This window comes from Pholis gunnellus, assembly GCF_910591455.1.
Source record: "Pholis gunnellus genome assembly, chromosome: 4".
Classification (NCBI taxonomy): Eukaryota; Metazoa; Chordata; class Actinopteri; order Perciformes; family Pholidae; genus Pholis; species Pholis gunnellus.
The window spans coordinates 9885497-9905355 of NC_136530.1; the positions used below are offsets into that span (position 1 = coordinate 9885497).

General features: G+C 38.5%; 1 protein-coding gene across 1 annotated transcript in view; it reads left to right on the top strand.

The window, feature by feature from the left end:
* Window positions 1–19859, top strand: part of pex5la (peroxisomal biogenesis factor 5-like a) — a gene marked incomplete at both ends in the record, with an annotated part of 77795 nt that overhangs the window by 25308 nt on the left and 32628 nt on the right. Inside the window, one exon of the mRNA XM_079157403.1 lies at window positions 10476–10580. Coding sequence (XP_079013529.1) covers window positions 10476–10580 — 105 coding nt within the window. The remainder of the gene's footprint in view (window positions 1–10475; window positions 10581–19859) is intronic.

The following is a 19859-nucleotide window of genomic DNA, read 5'->3' on the forward strand; positions in this document are numbered from 1 at the left end:
CTTTTGACTTGAGTCTTCTTGCCCATGTTGGCTTAAAAGTTTTATCTGCTGATGAAGACCATGTGACACAGTCAAGAATGAACTGTCAACATCAACAAATACTATTGACATATACTTTTTTTATACAGTATATCTATTTAAATGAATGCTCAAGGTCCATGCATCAATGCACAGCAAAATAATATCTGGAATTACAAGTGACCATACGTTTTTTAGATTGATTTTCTGAACAATCCCATTGATTGGTACAGACCGACATCGTCTATCAATGGTGGCAGTGGAATGATATTGTATTTTGTATTATTGCTGATTTATTACTGTTTTATATAGCAGTACATGATTTCAAGAAAGCTGCAGTTAACAACACTATTGCATTGTAATCTCATTTTAAAAACAGCTTTGTCATGTGTTTGGATGCATATTGTGTATTGTATCAGAAACAAAATGGACTATTGCAGCCAATATAATAATTTCAACCATGTCACTCTTGGGAATCTTATTTGACTGAGTTGCTCTCCATACAGAGTGTATGACAATGTGACAAATGTGAGCTCACAAATCTGCAATATTGGATTAAAACGTTGAATGCTCCACATCATTCATTTCAATTTCAATTAAATTTTAACTGTATAACCTAATTTCACAAATCCCAAATTTGCCTCAGAGGGCTATAAATCATATGATTGATGGAGAAAAATCAATATAGGTTGATTAATATTGAAAAGTGATTGATGGAGAGTTTATTGTAGACAAACAGTGATGCCATTTGAAGTCTTACTTTGCATGTAGTACTGGGGAGATCTCACGATCAGAGGGCGATACTTTGCATTCATTTGTCATTTTTAGTTCAGCGGCTCAGCGTTCAATCAGACAGTTTTCAGGGTCAATCATTAATTTATATTACGTTGTATGCTGTTGAATTTCTTGGCAGATTCAGCAAGTGGAAAAGACAAAGTGATATGCAATTTGATTGTTGCCTTGTTTTATCTCTAAAAGAGATGAATTGTTAAATTATGTAAATCCGTTTTGATTAAATGAATCAAGGCGAGTTCAAGTTTAAGTCAGCCATGAAGAGACATTTTGAAATGTGTTAAATCTTCATGTGATCTGAAATGCACAACAACACTATTTAAACTAAGAAAGGCTCTAACACTACACCAGACATCCAATTAAAATTAATGTTTTTTTGTCATTTTATTTAATGATAATTTTGTTTCTGTCCTGAAACTACTGTCCTTAGCAGAAATTAGGAATTTAACAGTTTACCTGACGACTGGATCCAAAATAACCCTTTTACATTGACAACAAGGTATTATCGTATTAAAGAGAATTTTATTATTATATTGGGTCTTATAATCTCTCATTCCCTTTTCTTGAGTGAACAAACTGAGAAAGATTTAATATATTTTGGTTCTAATAAAATCATTAATAGTAACAAGGTTTTCAGCACCAGATAACAGTGTGTGGTGAGATTTAAGAGACGGTGATGGCAGATGTCCAGGTGTTTGTGTGCACCACACTCAAAGTGAACTGCACAGCACACTGCTCTACAGCATGTGATGCCAGCTCTGCTGTACAAGTGACACCTTGTTTTACTGTTTCTTTTTGTTTTCCTCCTTAAATACCTTTTTTTTAATTACTTAAAAAAATTAAGATGTGCATTTATTTTCTTTTATAACTAAGTAAAACTTATATAAAGTAGTTTGAGTAGTTATTAGCCATCAAGAAATCTGATTCTTCTACTGAAAAAATAAAAGCTGTTCAACACTTTCAGAAGACATTTTCTTTTCTTTCTTTTTTAACAATGTTGCAGTATGTGAGGATGTTTCCACTTCCATTTTCTTTTTTCTGATGGCCTGAGGTTCAAACTGGCAACCATGTAGAGTAACATCAGCACAGCTTCCTCTGTGCGCTAAAGCCTTACATCCTTACGCATCATCTCTTCCCTCAAGTAACTTTTTTGTAATCGATGAAAATATGAAAAGTACTGAGTTGAGTTCAGGCTCTCATACACTGGAAATGTCCCGACTGTAAGGCTGTAATTGCATCTTAGTCTCCCAGTGTTATAGACCGCGACAGTTGGGTACAAGCAGCACATCTACACCAATCCTTGCTGAATATCAACTTCAAATTGTATATGTTTATGATTAGAAACATGTTTTCCTAATTTGCATACTTCTTGAATGGTTAGTTTAACCACACCTGCCATAATAAAGCTTAACAGCCTGTTTGTATACAGTATATGGGTTTGGTTATCAATTTAAACCTTAAGCCTGATGAAGAAACAATTGTGACGACAATGTTGTATTTTTTAAATAAAATTGTGAAGATACATTTGTAAGTTGTACCCCTACATATAATGTGCATATTCTGGTTGTCAGTGTTAAAACCGTCCAGCAGCAGACAGTGGTGTGTTAACACTCTTACACGTCCTGCCAATCATTGCATTGGCAGCTCAGCTATAGCAAACAGTAGCTCAGCAAGGTGATCTTAATGGTGTGAACTCAGAGGTAGGCGCGTGGGTTTTTTGGGCCGTAATAGTCTGGCACACAGTAGACGACCTGATGCCTTTGCCACTGATGCCACTGATTTCTATTTAAGCCGTATTTGCTCAGCTGTCCTTGGGAGCGGCAGCCTGTAAACACCTCGGGGACTGTTTTCCACCTTACATCCCCATTATAAGGCATTAAAGTCCTCTGCCTTTCCCAGAGTGTCACTTCGTTTCTGTGAAAGCTCTGCCATGGAACATCCTCTTCACAACATATATTCCGTTGTGCTGCACTGAAATTAGGTTTACGTGGAACCGATGCAGTAATTATTTCTGTGTACTTGAATCTAATAGGGGACATTTATTGTAGATCTTGTTTGTTGATGAAAATGGTTCATGAATTGGGGACTGCATAAAAGATACATATTGTCGGATCTGCCTTAAGTTATAAAAAGTTGTTTGCCGTAGTTAAAAGTATCTTTTTTTCACCAGCTTGTCTGTGGATTTGATTTTTTGATTTTTGGTCCTATTAAGTGTGAGAGTGTGCATCCTTCTGACATTCACCCCAGAGCAAGGTTGAACAGTATTTTGACAAAATCCTTTTTAAGATGCAACATAGGATAACAGGATGTTTGGGTTTCCACATGAGGACAAAAGCTGAAACTCAAAAAACATAACTTGGATTGAAAAGTAACAGCCCTCCGTAATCTAAATAAATCAATGCTGACAACAACAAACTTTCTATGTTGTTTCTACATTAGTGAGAGTTGTAAAGATGCTGAAATGGTTCTAATTCTGCCACTTAATGATACGATTATAGTGTTGTGGTGTTAAAACTAGACCTCAATCAAATAAATGATTTGATCATTGTTAACAAGTGAACTATTCTGAGTTCATGGTACAGAATCAAGGAAATGTACAGAACCAGTGAGCTGCAGGGAGCATGTGACACCATGGATATTGGGTTTAATCAAACCAAGAATAAACTATTGAAGTTATATTATCTTAATACAATTCAATAGCGCCTATACAGAAAGGGCAACCAGCTGTGGGTTCGGCTTGTTCCTTTTCCTTATTATTTCCTTATGTTTGTCTTACCAATTCTGTTTGTGTCTTGGTTTCACAAGATCAGTATCCCCTATGTGACACATGAACAAGCTAAAGCCAACGATAAAAAGTATTTGTCTTGGGTCTAACTGACAGCTGCAGAAATGTAGCCACAGGGTGGATTTCAGCAAATCAACAGAAACTGCCTTTGTTGTCAGAAGGATTTAAAGCATCACCAAAGCTTAAATCCATACAGATTTGTCTGTCACAGTACCGTGGGAGACGTTACTGACGGGCAAACACTTTTACACAGATCCCCAGCTGAGCACTGCTGTCCAAGCTATCTGTCAATGAAAATCTGTGCAAACGAAATAAGCTGATTCACTTTAAAGTGACTGCAGAGTTGAAGACAAAGAGGATGCGGAAGTGATTTTGGCTTTTGGTCAAATACATTTTATGCATTTACATAACATGTCTAAATCTATTATTTGAATCAAAACAGCAGCCATATAATGTGTTCTCACTCTAAGTACATCAGCCATTCAATGCAATTTGAGTTCAAGCAGCAAATTGTTTTATTTTATGGTTTATTATCTGTTTTTATTGCAGAATTTGTGTTCGCTAATGTTAAACTTCATTTTTGTTGTTTTGTCTTAATCAATTCATACCACTTACTTTAAATACATATCTTAAAGGAATAGTTCGGTTTTTTGGGGAAAAGACTGATAATTAGATAAGAAGATAGATAACACATCAATATTTTTATCTAATTAGTGTATTTCCCAAAATGTCACTATTCCTTCAACCCAATGCAGAAATTAGGGAAATTATGAAGGATTATGAGTCTGCTGTTGCTCGTGTAAATTCCCATGTTTCACTTTTTGATGGTTTCTGGAAAACAATCCAAATGGAAATAATTCACAAAATGTGACTGCCTCTGGCACTGTGATAGATATGTTGCTATGCTACATTATGGGGCATTAGATTACATTGTATGCACGCAACAAACAATTAAAAACGGACAACTTTGCTGTTGAAGCCGATGCCTCTAATTAGTTCTGTGGCCTGAATTGATCTTCTGTTCTGGATAAAATAATGTAACCAATGAATCAGAAAACTGATTAGAGATGAGAAATAAATCCACCATGCTGATTTTCAGGGTTATAATCATGTTCACATTAGAATAATTGTAATTAAATAAGATAATTTTGCCGCGAGCACAAAATAACATTGCTTCACCAACCAAAACGTGTCTTTGATCCTGAATGTGCCTTTACACTAATTTAAGCTTTGGGAGTTAGAGCATGTCTAGTGCTTAGACATGTTTATTTGACAATGACTTAATGTCATATTTTTCAAGTCTTTACAAACCACTCTGAGTGGGTACTAAATGCATCCTCAGGAGATGAGACTTGGCGTTGAGGGCAGTTATTTGAACTGGAAGGTAAATTTCCCTCGGCTGCAGATTGTGATTTGTGTTGCCATCATCAACGAAAAAAAGCTTGTGTATTTGACGTGACACATGCTGCAAAGACTACCACAGTGCAGGACAATAGTTTCAAACAGTGATATGAGCAGCTGTAGTCAACATCAAGCTGCAGTTTTTAAGCGACGTATTAGGTCTGCTGCCACCAAACCACATTCAGTATAAGAAGCAATCCCCATAAAGATGAAGAACGTCATCAATGGCAGCAATACGATGAAAGATCCAGGGTAACCTCTATAGCTTATCAGGAGTATTAGCACTATTGGAAATCAGCTATTGGCTTTAATAACTGGAGTGTTCAGGATCCCATAACCTCAGTACCAGAGTGAGTGGCCCACAGTTTGAGTGTGTGTGTGTGTGTGTGTGTGTTGCTATGTGCATGTGTTCCGTGTCAGAAATGCTAATACAATGCTTTTGTTGGTGCCTGATTGAGACTTCAAACAAGAGTGAATAAACACCTGAGGAGATCTGGCGGCGTACGGCAATTTTGGTACTTGTTTAGGCATAAAATGTCGCTCTCTTTTGTGCCTGCTCACTTAGCGGCCATCATTGCAGCTCTTAATAATGAGTCGTGCCTGACCTTTTCAGCTTGTAATCCCTTGAAGCAAATCACTGTGGCAACCACTCGCCACTGGTTGCATTTGTGTACCAGTTGTGACATTTTTGAGTAATTTAAAAAAAAGGCCTGAAGGACCATTTTATCCTCAACCCGGAGGCTGGGACCTGTGCTAACAAACACATATTTTGTCCAAAGGTATGTCCAAGAAATGTAAGTGCATTAATAATGCTGAGTCCCAGTTATGATGCTGTGGTTTACTCATTATTTACCATTGTTTATGGGCTCAATACAAACAGGGGCGTTCCACATTTTTTCCTCTCAAGTACTTGTAGAGTATGTGCTCGTCTCTGACTGTGATCAATAGTCCATCTGCAGAGAGGCATCCCAGCTGTTGTTTGATGCATTTCTCTGAAGCTAAGAGCGAATCATGCGAGAGGTGAGAGGCTAAAGGTCTGCCAGGGGCGCTGAGAGACACATCAAAAAACTACACTGCATTAACACACCCAGCTGATTCTGCAGCATGGGGCAAACCCAGCCAGCAGATTGTGCTCCAGGTTCTGACCATTCTTTGTAAACAGTGGGAAGTTGATGTTATTCAACATTCATACCTGAATATTAATATTGCATGAGTGAGATTAGATAAACAAATATCTATTCTCTTCCAGATGTGTCTTTTTATGCCACTTTTACTTATACCAGTTTAACACCATAAAAAGAAACCAACAGACTTCAACCACTACTTTTAAATACAACACATCGCTTGTGGAAGTTGAATGTATAATTGGAAATGTTTACTGAGAAATAGATTAAGTGCCACTACACTGAGCCTCAGTACAGAAACAGACCACTGTGTTCCCCCTTTTATCTCAACGTTAAGGTTACAGTATGTTATAGTAACGCTCTTTTCGTGGGTCAACATCTGAAAAGGATGGTCCCATGTGACCATGTGTCCCAGCGACCCGTTTTGACCAGCGACCTTGAGTTCAGACATTTAAAAAAACATTTAAAGTATTTCATCTCTAAAGAGGTTGAGTAAAGAACTTCTTTTACTTGTATAGAAACAATGATCCGTGAAATTCGTATTATTCTATTACCGTCTTGTGAATGTCACAGAAGATGGTACAGTATAGCCAGTCTGCATTAAGAATTTAATTTTACTCATCATTAGTCGGAGCAACCATGCCTCCCTTGCATGGAATGAATTGCCCTGTAATTTTACACCGCTACAGTTTATCAATACTGTTGACTGTTTTAGTCTCTTTTTCAATGTAAATGGTCAGACAAAGAATTAAATAAGAATAGGCATGATAAAATAGTGCAGGTGCCACAGCTTGATGTAATATAAGCTTACACAAACATCTGCTATTCATGTAAAGCACTCTGTAGAAACTGCTTCATGTGGACATCAAAGCTCCTCAACGTTGGTCTCAAACACACTCACATTGAATGCAGGTAGTCTTTGATGCAAAGCGGGTACTAGACCCTTTTTAAAACCAGGTCATGAGCCCTAGGTTAGTGACACCTACTGTTTGTCTGGATTAGAGAATGTCATCACTTGAACAAATAGAAGAAGCCAGCAACGTTTTGCATTCAATGTCTGACAAGGGCTTTACTCCACAAAACAATGCTCTGGGTTTAGAAGTTCATCGGGAAGCAAAGTCACTGCTTCAGCAAGAAAGCACATTGCAGTTCCTTATGAAGACCATTTCTAAGATGCTCCCAGAATTAATGCAATTTATTGCATGTGGAACAAACTCTCCAGACTCACTACCTCGAGTCTTATGAAATTCATAAAGCTGTTCAGTCCTACCTATGAGAACGCCTGCGTCACTTTCCAGTAAATGTATTAGTTTGGAGTGATGAACACGCTGTGGTGGCTGGGAGATTGTAAATTGATTTTCTGAGCCACATAAACAGCAACATTTATGTCCTCTGCCACCAACCGCACCTAATAATTAGACTAAACTGTTTGCATAATGCTGCAGTCAATCTCATCTGTTGTAGATATGTTTATTTTTATTTGATCTTCCAGAACAGGCCCACAGTGACCAAACCTTTAATTAGACGCTGCTGTTTTAGGAAAGGAAACTATTTAGGAAAATGTGTTTCAGCTGTTTCATTAAACTCAGACACTGAAATCGGATCTTGATGTTAAATAAAAATCATACTTTTGTCTTCACTAGCCTCATGCTTGGAATAAAAAAAGCCTCAAGTCTCCTTATTTTGAGCACGTAATTATCTTATTGTCAGGGTTTCAAACAGCTGTTTGACAGGACAACAAGGTAAAGGTATTACCGAGCAGTGCACTGCTAAATAAATCCATAATAATTCCAAGAAAAATAAGATCCAGTTTTGCAAAAGTTGACACCAAACAACACAGCAGGCAAGCCAAGACTGTAAGCCAATACAAACTGAGTGTGTGCCGGGTGAAACACATCCTAGACACTGTTGGCTAACACAACACCTGCACATACGGCACAGAGGGAACCATTCATCGCTTTGCAAATTGCATCAATTGCCATTCAGAAAAACAACTAAAAACAAATGTTTAGAGCTTTTCTGAATCATCTCTTGCCACGTGAATGCTGCTTTGCTGCTGATGTCGTCTTGGCAAAGGATGTTGTTCATTTATACTGAGTGGGACTAGAGCTAGAGTGTGGGCGCAGGTGGCTTTTGGGACTTTATTAGGAGCATTAGGATTTCAAGGGAACTCCCTCCAGGCGAGGCAAATGCACTTTGTTACATGCTCAGCTGAGGAAATCAGTGGAAGAAATGCTCAATTCAATTTTCTGGCAAGTGGAAATGTGAAAGTCCCTAAATAAGATCCAGCTAAAAGGCTTCCAGTGGGCTTCATGTGCAGTCTGAAGAGGCAGCACGTACGAGTCTACAAAACGTAGAAACTGAGTGTGACGAACAGCAGTTTTGTCTCACTGGTCAGCAAATTTAATTGCAAGAGGATGGGCTCTTTTCTGATGAAATGTGTCGTCTCTTGTGACAACTATAATTCTGCTACATCCGTGTGTCATAAAATGATTAATAGCGTACAGTATAATCTGTCTTCTGGCTATGGGTAAAATGTGAAGTGAATAAATGTCTGAGGCTGGCCGTATCTGCCATAAAGCCGAGGTGAAAAGGGTGACAATAGGCTGGCAAAATCTATTTGACCTCTTATGTATTCAATTTTTACTGTTATGTAATGTGGCTTTGGCAATTACCGGACAAGCTTAAAACGATGAGGGGCTGTGGGTGGTAGACGGAGGGCGGGGCAGTGTGTGTGTGTGTCAGAGGGTAAGTTTTGGTATTATAAAGGTCACATTACTTTCTACTTTCTGACTAAAAACCTTGTACAGTAGAGCAGCAGTTTGCAATGGGGGATCATTTTGATAATGCAGCTGCCTTTGAACAAAAAGTAACAAAAAGTTAATGTCAAATATACACGTTTAAAAGATTAAAAATTGAAGTTTTAAGGGCATCTAAAAAGTACTTAAAGTAAGAGGTTCATATTTATATTCATACTACAACAGAGTAATGCTACCTAAATATGTGACAATGAGGTATGTTTAGAAAATACTCAAATTCCAATTATTGTGGAGAAAGAAACAACCAGCAAGATGGTTTGGTTAGGCGCTGGTGTCAGACAGAAGTACATGTACAAGTACTTACACTTGAGTACCTGCCGATACAGAGTAACGATGTGTGTACTTAATAATACTATCACAGTTCTAACAATGACTTTGAAGTTTTCCTCTTCACAACTATGAATGCGACTTTGTAGCTGATAACTCTCCAAGGCGGGTGAACCGGAGACAGTCGGTTTTGATGGATTTGATCTGTGCGTCGGGTTATCATTGCAGCTGGGCGGCTTATAAGACTCAACTAACAACAGGTTAAAGTTACGTTGCCGTAGTGGTATGTCACAGTAGTTTTACAAGTACGAGTACAGGAACGCAGTATACCTGATACTGCTATCGATGGATCCCTAGTTTTGGTACATGTATACTTGGCCAAAGCCCAAAGTATAACTGCAATGTGTGCCGAAAACCATCCCTTTGTCACCCACTCCCAAAAAATACATTTCAGTTTCAGGTATGATTACTGGAAGTGATCATTAGAAACGTCACGAATCAAAACAATGTCCGCATTCTGTGCACTAACCAAAACGCCACGTGTCTTTGCAAAACTGTCATCGATTTTATTTATGCTTACTTGCTAGCAACCTACTTCTTCCGGTTTGCTGGAACACGTCTTAGGGCTGTACCGCCACCCGTAGATTAGTGGACATGTATATCGCATCACTCATGTTGCTACACGTGGTCAACAACTCAACAGGGTACATTTAACAAGTGAGCAGTATTAGCTCCTCTTCCTCTTTTATTCTGCCATAACTTTGGTCTTCTTCACTATTGAGCTTCACAACAACATGAGAACTGTCTGCAGGTCATCACATGACTTTTCAGTAATATGTTGAGAGTCCAACATGTCTAATGTAGCTTTGAGAGTACAACCCGAGAAGCATTACACCGGTCAGCTGCCCAGTACACATGGACATTCATCTGCCATACACTGTACATCATTCTTAGTAAATAATGTGGTGTGTGTAATGAGCTCTGTATGATATTCTGTCATCATAAGTACTTGATAAGTACTGCTGTGGACGACCATGCTCATCACTGTCTACAGTCAACCCTCTACATTGTGCAGTGACCCTCTTTTCATTGCCATAGTCTTGTGGAAATGTCTTCAGTCGATGTGTTGTTACCGTAGACAGTTACCCACACAGTATTTCCATCATCATCAGGTAAAGTCTTTTTCTGTAAGATGCCCTGGACGGGGGCAAAAAGCACTGAGTTGTCAAACTGTCCTGACACAAGTCATTGTTGATTTCACTGTTGTAGGGGAAAGACTCTAGGGCTGCAGATAAGACTGTTGCCATGGTCCTGAAGGAGATACCAAGTAAGGCGTCATCAGAAGGGAAGCCCCTCCTCACAGTGACTACCAAGGTGGGCAGAACCATTTCAGAAAACCCCCTCGCCCTCCCCCCCTCCACCTCCAAGTGGAACGTCCCTCCTGTGTTAGTCATGCTGAACAATAGCAAAGCTTTGAGTGTCCTATAACTGACCTCCACTGTCTACTAACTCATTTCTTAAGCCTTTTGACTGTTGTATCTAACAAAGACGGAACAAATATTTCATTTCCAGCTGCTCTATGGGGTATAAAACCCTCCTACTACATCACTACATTTAAACAAACAGTGAATAATGATCTTATGATATATAGAAGCAGCCTCAAATTGCTGCAATTATCCACAGAACCTTTTATCTTTTCAAATTAGCCTCTGAAAGATTCATGGTGCTCTTCTAGTTAACATTTATTGTGCATTTAGTATGTATGGGATGGATTAACCAGAGGGTCACACAAATTTCCTCTCTCATTCCGAATCAGGACAGAAAAAAAATAAAACCTCATGAACTTTTTACACCTCATAAGCAGCTAATCCTCACAAACAGCGTGTGAATGCATTTCCAAAATGCTGTGCCACACGGCATGGCATTGAGCTATTGATTGAGCTCTCTGTGTACAAAATACTGCAGCAAATGACTGTACCCGCCGCTGAGCTTTTCACTTCTCTTTTGCTTTTTAAATGTTGTAGCTAGATGCAGTCGGTGCTCCAGATGCCAATATGAGTTTTCTTGCTCTGTGCTTAATTGCTTTTTGTACAGTGTGTGTGTGTGTGTGTGTGTGTGTGTGTGTGTGTGTGTGTGTGTGTGTGTGTGTGTGTGTGTGTGTGTGTGTCCTCTTGTATATCTGTCTGTGTTTAATGACCTGTAGCATGCTTTATACTTGTTCAATGTTCTAATACAATGTCTGATTTTGATAAGCTGTCACACAACCATGATAATGCTTCCACTCAAGTGGAGGGGATTTAGTTATGCCTCAGCATTTTTTGCTGAGAGATGGAAGCTGCTAACAAGATATGATTTGTCTATTTTTTTAAAATATGGGTAATTTTGTTGAATGTGTAAATCATAATTTGTCATAATTCATCATTTAAAAACTGAAGAACAGCTTTCCTCTGCAACAACTTTTTGCAATCCCCAAAAAGTGTCCCAAAAAATCAGTATTATGGACAATAGATCGATATTTGCCATTTACCAACATTTTACCACCTGCAAATATCAATACTCTCATCCCTCAGAGAATACAGAGACAGCATCAACTGAGAAAAACATAAACACGTACATGAGCTCATCCAGCACAATAGTGATTGAACCATTATCCAGCTCATGGAGGTTTTCAGGGAGCGACAGCAAGGCAGTTTCCCAGGAAATGTCCTCTGGTTCACAGGAATTGCAGTAATGACTTTTCATTATCATTATGGTCTGTTTGAACTAAACACATGCAGCTCATACAGTGATGGTTTCCACAGCCGCACAGACAAAGAAAAGGAGAAATTTAGAAACTCATTTGCAAAAGTCAAGTAATACCTGAGAAAGATGAGCTGCTCCAAAAAGTCAAGGCGTTCTCTGACATGCCACAAGCTACACGGAGTAATGTCACCAGACACGTCACGTTTTATGAAGCATGTTTTGTAGTTGTTAACATCATCTACGTATAATTGTCATACGTTACTGCCTGTGAAGTGATAACAGCTACAACAACCAATAACATTTAACCAGAACCAACAAGCTAATAGCCCAGTCGTACATATCAGAAGTCAGCAAACACAATAAAGAAAATGTATGCACTTAATAATTGTTGTTACTTTTGTCATTATCAGGCTAAACCAGATCATTTAGCTTGATATGGATTTTAGCTGCCTGGCCCTAACAATGACATTGTGCTACATTTATGCTAATATGCTAATCTTTGCATCAAAATAAGATTTAAATAAAAGATCCGCTTCACCTGAATTCGGTGCATTTTCGTTTAGTCTTAGTCTGTTGGTATTCATCAAAGATAGTATTAAATTATAAAATTAATTTCATTTTGATTTGGCCCAAAACGTAAGTGATTTCCAAGTATCCTTCATTACAGGATAAAGTCAAACCTAAATGCAATACTTGAGCATAACGTTAAGCGGCATCAAGTTGAAAGTTGTTGTTAGAAGAATACACTCTGTATCGAGAATACGTTGAGCTATAAAATAAATATGCAAACTCACAAATTTACAGTTATTAATCTTCTGCCAGCATACCTCTCCTGCCTCGTCATGTGCAGCAACAGTGTTGCATTTTGCTGTAATAATTGTTTCACGTAGGCGGAAGTAGGCGGCACACGATCACTCCAGTGTGTGTCAAGGGAGTGAACACTGAGAGAGCCGGGGTTACCAAAGCAAGTTGATAACCACCATCGTGGTAACAGATATCTTTGACTAAGGCTTAGAAGAAGAAGAAGAACAAAGCCTGGCTCTGTCTAACTTGCTTTGCAGTACAACCCTCTGGTAAATATTTCATGCCTGAACTGAGTAAAGCAAATAACAGAAACAAAAAAACATATTAGGTTGCTTGTTTTTCTTTGTTATGTAAAGAATTTCATTTTCATCATTCTAGATTTCCAAGTCCATAAGTCACTTCTCACTTTGTTTTGTATCACTTTGCTTAAACCCCTTTTTTTTCCAGGAAAACAAACACAAGATTTTAAAAAGCAACTGCAGTTGTAAGCTCATCATGGACGTTGCTTCAATGTGGCCAGACACAACTCGTGATTGCTGCAGTGCTCTCCAGGGGCTGAGGCTGCAGTTCTAGAGGCAGCGTGTCCCATCTTGATGTCACTTAGCAAGTGAGAAAGGCTAAGCGACAGGCTGTGGGTCCTCACGCCAGATGTCATCTCAAGTCAAGTCAAGTGTATTTGTCATGCCAAATATCACATACGATGTCTCATTGGGCTTCTACAGAGTCAGGGGTCTGAGCTCAGCCCGCACTCTCAGAGAAGATGAGGAAAACCTTAAAGGAACCAGAACATCATACAACGTTTATAGGCTACACTTAACTATTTATCTATAACAAGAGTTTATCATTCCTCCGTTCCCATCACTTCATTTCTACTAAACCAAACCACACATTACTGTGAGTGTATTAGTGCATGTGAAATTGATTTGCTGCTTAAAATATAAATCTTGTGATACTATATTTTTCATATTTTTAATAAATCCCATGAAAAGACTTTCTGTGTAGCCAAAGCCTGATATATCTTATTAATAAGCCACACTGTTTTGTTCCCAACAAATGCAATATTCCCTCCTGGTCGAGTAATGTTTGCAAAAAACTACAGTGCCCAGCTATATATATATATATATATATATAAAACTATATATTTGTGATATATTTGTTTTTTCAGGATTTGAACGTTCAGTCGGAATCAATCTGGGAAACTGGAAAGTATTAAGAGACGCGCTACTGCTTTGTTGATTTTGGTCTTTTCATAGGGTTTGCTAAATATAAGAGAATACAAAATAATGCCACCTTATCCTTTGAGAAAAGTGAAACACATATTAAATATAAAATTCAGTCTTCAAATTTTGCAGCCTGAGGACAAATCTTGTAAAGCCATCATGAGTCATGAAATACCCAACTAAGCTAACTGACCTCCAGTAGGCCGGCCCGCGGGAGTACATGGAACAGTTCATTGCCACCCACAACAACAGCTTTCACACAACTGTAATGAGTAAACAACCATCCCTAACATAGCCTGTATTACTCTCGCCTCTGCTTTGATATTTTGTATCCACCTTTCCCTTTGTGTAGTGTTTTCCATTCTCTCCACCTCCTGCTGCCCTCACCTCGACCTCCACGCCTTCAAAGCTCTGACAAGTTTAACTGGTACACGGCTCCATTAACAGCAACATCTGAGAGATCTCTTGGAGTCAAGCCCAAGCGGCACAATTAGCTCAAGTTCTCCATTACATAATTTTCTACATCACTCCTTAAAGCAGACAAAAGTGCCAAAGTGATTTGCATAGGAGATGAGCAAAAAGGTAGAGCAGAAGGGGAGCAAAAGAGGAAAAAAGGCAGAAGGGGAAAACAGTAACCTCCTTGTAGTGACAGTAATAGGCAAACAGCTCAGGAAGCTGCTCTCTTGGTTAATTGGCATTTGCATGTTACCAGCTACCAAAGTGCTTGATGCATCTCCCCAGACGAATGCGGCAGACCTTCTGTCCCCATTTTTCGGATGATTAGAAGAGGAAAATGCAAAGGTCTCATCTTTTGTAGACCATTATTTAAAGTAGGCCCCGATGGCAATCACAGGAAGTGCTTATAAAAACAGCGAGCGGGCAGTGTACGGTGCAGACAGTGCAGTGTCCTTCATCAGGAGACTGCCGATGGTGATGTACAGCCGCATTCTTGATCCTGAATGAAATCTGACTTTTGCAATTAGTAGTTGCGACCAATTATGAGTCACTCATTCAGTGAGTCGTTATTTAAAAGTCTGCAGCAATGCCTATAGCTCTGTCTGACTGTACTTGGATACAGCAGTGGTTTGTGCTAGCGTCATTATGCTATCATGCTCACAATGACAATGCAAACATGCCAATGTTTTGCACGTATTATGTTTGCTCTGTTCACCGTCTCGGTTTACCATGTTGCCATGCTAACGTTTGTTAATTAGCTGTATTAACTGTGAAGCTGAGGTTGTCACTAGGGAATTAGGAAATATGATAAGTTTTGCAAACATTTGGCTCTAATTAAATCCAAAGTATTGGATAAAGTTACATGTTGACCATGAAGGTCTAAATTTCATAGTATTTCATCCAAGAATTGTCAACACATTTAACTAACAAACACAAATGTAAATCCCATAGCAGCACTAGAGGAAAAGTCACCAACATTTCATGGCAAACCATGATAGAGCGAGTGATCAACCGACCAACCGACCGACCGACCGACCGACTCGAGCTGCTCGCGTGGCTAAAATGTATGTTTTTCTCGTCGCCGATGTTACTGAAACTAGTTTAAATCAACAGGAGGAGAGCTGGTAACTGTGGTAGCACCGATACTGGTCAACGAACGAGGTTCCGTTCAGTTACATTATGATGCGTTCAGGCTCTGTTCAATGAAAATGAGTATTGGGCGAAGGTCAATCATAACATTATTGTGATGTGTTCAAATGTAATCTCGTAAAATGTAGGGTTTGTGAGAAGGAGATGTTTTCACAACAACATGAATAGATATTAGAGAGGGGATTATGCCCCGTTTACAAAATATCTAAGCAGCGTATAATACATCATTAAAACTTTATTATTAACTACAAGATTTGTTTTAATCCATAAAAATACAATCTTTTATTTCCTTATCATTTGAATTGTGTGTTTTTGTGAAGAAAGAAAGAACATTATAGATGACTATAACAAAGTAAAAGGATAACATTTTGAACTTTTGATGGTTTACATTGATTTTTTTGGACAGTGGCAATAAAAGAAATAGCCTGGAGCCTTGTAGACCAGCTGTATAATCAAACAACACAGGGATCTGTATCTGCCAATATGCATCGTCAATGATCAGCAATAAGTATTGCCGGCAAAAAAACGTGATCAGGGAGTTTTATAATCCGTTGCACCACTACTGTCAACATTTGTCATTATTCCCTAAAAACCTCCTGACATTTGAATTAATTTAATGCATTACTTGGAGATCATGGTACGCTATAAATGTCCAGTTTGCTGCACCGTTGACAGTGCTGACCTTCAGTCAATCAGTCACAACATCAAAAACAGGGAGTCTCTTTGGCTTAAAGTAATAAGAGTGGATCAATCTAAGGTCATTTATCATTAGGAGAGTTTTCACACTGACTACAGGGTTTAACAGTTCACCTCATTTAATGCAGACTGTAACTCTCAGATATTCCCAAAAGATGCTTCGCAAGCATCACACTTTTTTTTTTATTCACCGACAGATGTTTCTCTGGTTATTTTCCACTCAGCCACTATTAACATGCACATTTAAGAATGTCATTTCCATTGTTAAGAGAGTCTCCCCCTCCAGTCTTCAGGTCGCATGTCTCCACTAGAGTACACTATATTTATACAGCTCAGCTGGCATGGAAGTTCAATGGACCAGTCAGCTGAGAAGCTGTTTGGAAGAAGCTTTGATTTGTTGAATTCAGGAAAAACAGAAAAATGTCTTTAATACAGAATATACATGTATATATATATATTTTTTTTTTTACATCGCTGTGCAAAGCAATGTGGTAGTTTGTATTTCATTTAATTGATAATTAAGAAGATCACTGATACATCTAAAAGCACTAACAGACTGAATAATAAAAACATGTTATCCCTATTTAATCATAATTCCAGGACCAGGACAGTCCATTACTGTAGGGGACACAGGATTCATAAGGAGTGATGTTTTTTTATTCCTCTATCAGCACATTTTCACATTGAAGTATTGAATCTTTGCTTAGAAAACAATTGATCAATTATTAAAATTGATGCAGGTTATTTTTAATTCAATGAGACTAATCAATTACTTTCCTCTCTAATTGTCTCGGCGAACAAGTATCTGATTTTTCACAAAATGTTTGCATATGTGAGCGAACCAGATATGAAATATTCAAAAAGATAAAAAGAAGCCAGTTTTCTGAAAAACATACCCAGCAGTCTACACATAACACAGTGAGCCAGACCACTACACCCCCCTCTCATCCACAACAACAACAAACACAAACACGCTGGCTAAAAGGGAAAAAGTGTTTTGATGTGCTGAATAATAATAGCAGGGCGGATGAATGCTGACATTTTTGTTTTCTCTGAATGACAAGCAGAGCTTCTCTCATGTCGATGCCAGCGTTGGGTCTGTCAGTTTCATCATTTCTACGCATGTGTCAGGTGGTGTCTTAATCAGATAGTGTTTCTATTGAATGTGGGCAAAAATCATCTAATTAATTAAAGCAGCAGAAGCCATTTGAAATAATTCCTTTCTTCCATTAAAAGGACAACAGTTGAGTGGTTATTATTCAGGTTTTATGAAGTTTTGAAGTCAAGAAGAAATGAGGCATCAACCTCTTTGACAGAACTAAGATGAATGTGTAACCGAGTCAACGGTGGCTCAGCCGTCACTCAGACTTCCCAGCGTAGACCGTAAAACACTGGATAAATTCGACCTTTAAAAAAACCAGACTGCTACGGTGTATTTTCATCCTATGATTTGTCGCTGCGATCCAAAATTGGGGGGGAAATGCATGGGCCAGCAGCAGCTGAGGGGGAAATCAGGTCACTTCACACTGTGAGACTTCCTGCGAACCAAAGCTTTATTCTGACACCACAACAGCACAAACTCTAATTACCTATGCTGGGTCAGCATTCTTGCAGCGCGGCACAAACTCCTGCTCAAAGTAATGACCCCTCTCTGGATATTATTTATGTACTTTTTTTCAAAGGTTTTCTGGCTGCGGAGAAAGTTTCCAATCATATTCCAAACTAGTTATCATCATCTTCTCCATTGTTAAAGAAACATTTCTGTTGTTGCATGAAGCAAGAAATCCACCTTATCATGAATTATAATTAGTTTTCTCTTTTATTGAAGCTTAAGCCTGGCGCCATTTAACAGTTGAACAATGCTAAAACAAAGTTATGAGAATTACTTGCAAACACACCTAAACTGAAGACCGCAACAGATATATGTGTGCACATCTTACACAAAGCCAGGACTCCCAAATCACAAGTCAATGTGGATATCTGTTTTTAAAGTTTGTTTATAGGTCAGTCCACTACATTTCTGGTGTCCAATTGACCCCAAACATAACTAACATCCCTGTGTTGTATAACAGACTTTACATTGCTGTAAATTACTATTTTAAAAACTAAAGTAATATACACTCAGTTGCGACTTTATTAGATACATTTAGCTAAAACTAATGTCTAAAATAACAGTCCTGCAAGAAATCCTACCTTTATGAGGGTTATAAGTTGTTTTTTGGGGTTGTTTTAACGAGGTGTGGACTTAACTTTATGGTTTATTTTAGAGGAGACTTTTATTTAGTCAACCCATCTATATCATTGAGGGTAGGCTAAATGACAGAAACAACGGAGTATTTGTTCATGCATAGGGCAGAGAGCATATAAAACATGAAATATTTCCTTACTTAGTATAATTATGCTTCATGGTCATTTCACGTGCTTCCCAGTTTGTTTCCACTTACATATTGAGTTTTAGTCAGGTCAGAAGAAAAGGAAAAAATGTTTAAGGAAGAACTATTTTTGCAATTACTAATATTTGTACATATACAGCTGTGGGGTCTGTGGAACCCCAAATAATCAGGGCGTAAAGCCAACATCAACTAAACATGTGTTAAACACAGGATAAATATACTGTACATTTGTAATTGTAAGAGCAGGTAGAGTGAAGACATGACAGGAAAACCTTCATCATCTTTCATATAAAGCATATGGCAGGTTGTGGGCAGTCCATTCCATGATTGGTAATTACACTTTGGCGCCTTCATTTAAATTCTGCTGGCGATCATGGCCTGGAGAGCTACAATAACAAATGTCATGTTTCCTCGCCGCCAGCATTATGTACACGATACGCAGGCGGACAGAAGTGGTGGTGGCTTACCCTTTCTAAGAGACAACACTGGTTTTTACCTCCAAACTATAAAAGCATTGGTTGGTAAATTGTGACCGGCTGCACCTGGAACATCGAGGCTTCATGGTACCAATAATTCATTGGATGTAACCTTTACTGCAGCTGCACAGGCAAGCCTACAAATTAGTACATCACAGGCAACGTCATTAGCATTTTCATGGTTTGGAAGGTGAGACAGACAATAATGGTCAACAATTATTGTTTGGGACGGATCCAGCAGGTTTCTGTCAGCTCATCTCAGTAATTCTCTCAATGACTATAGGACTAATGCACTGTGTGTAACCTAATCTTAATGTTCTGTAGTAAACTGATTTCTTAAAGATATTGTAAATGAGAGACCCAGTTTACTTAATTGTGTACACTTGCCTGGGTTTATAACAGGGTTGTCTTTCATATATCTGCATGTAAAAGACGTTCAGAGCAGAAACAAGGAAAAAAGCACTGTAACAGCAGAGCAGAGGGATGGAAGATGTTTGTATTTGCATTTTCTTGTATGTAAAAAGTAGAATCTTAAATAGTAACAGGTCATCTCACACAGCTGTATTCACTTATGCCTGATTAGGCCGCTTCTGAAAGCACAGTAACAGTGAATTTAACTCTCCATTCATTCATTCAAGTATCCGCTTCTGTTAACAAATGAAAGCCGCTCGGACACAATCTGATTGAAATTGCTCTTCAATGTCCAGCCAGCTTAAA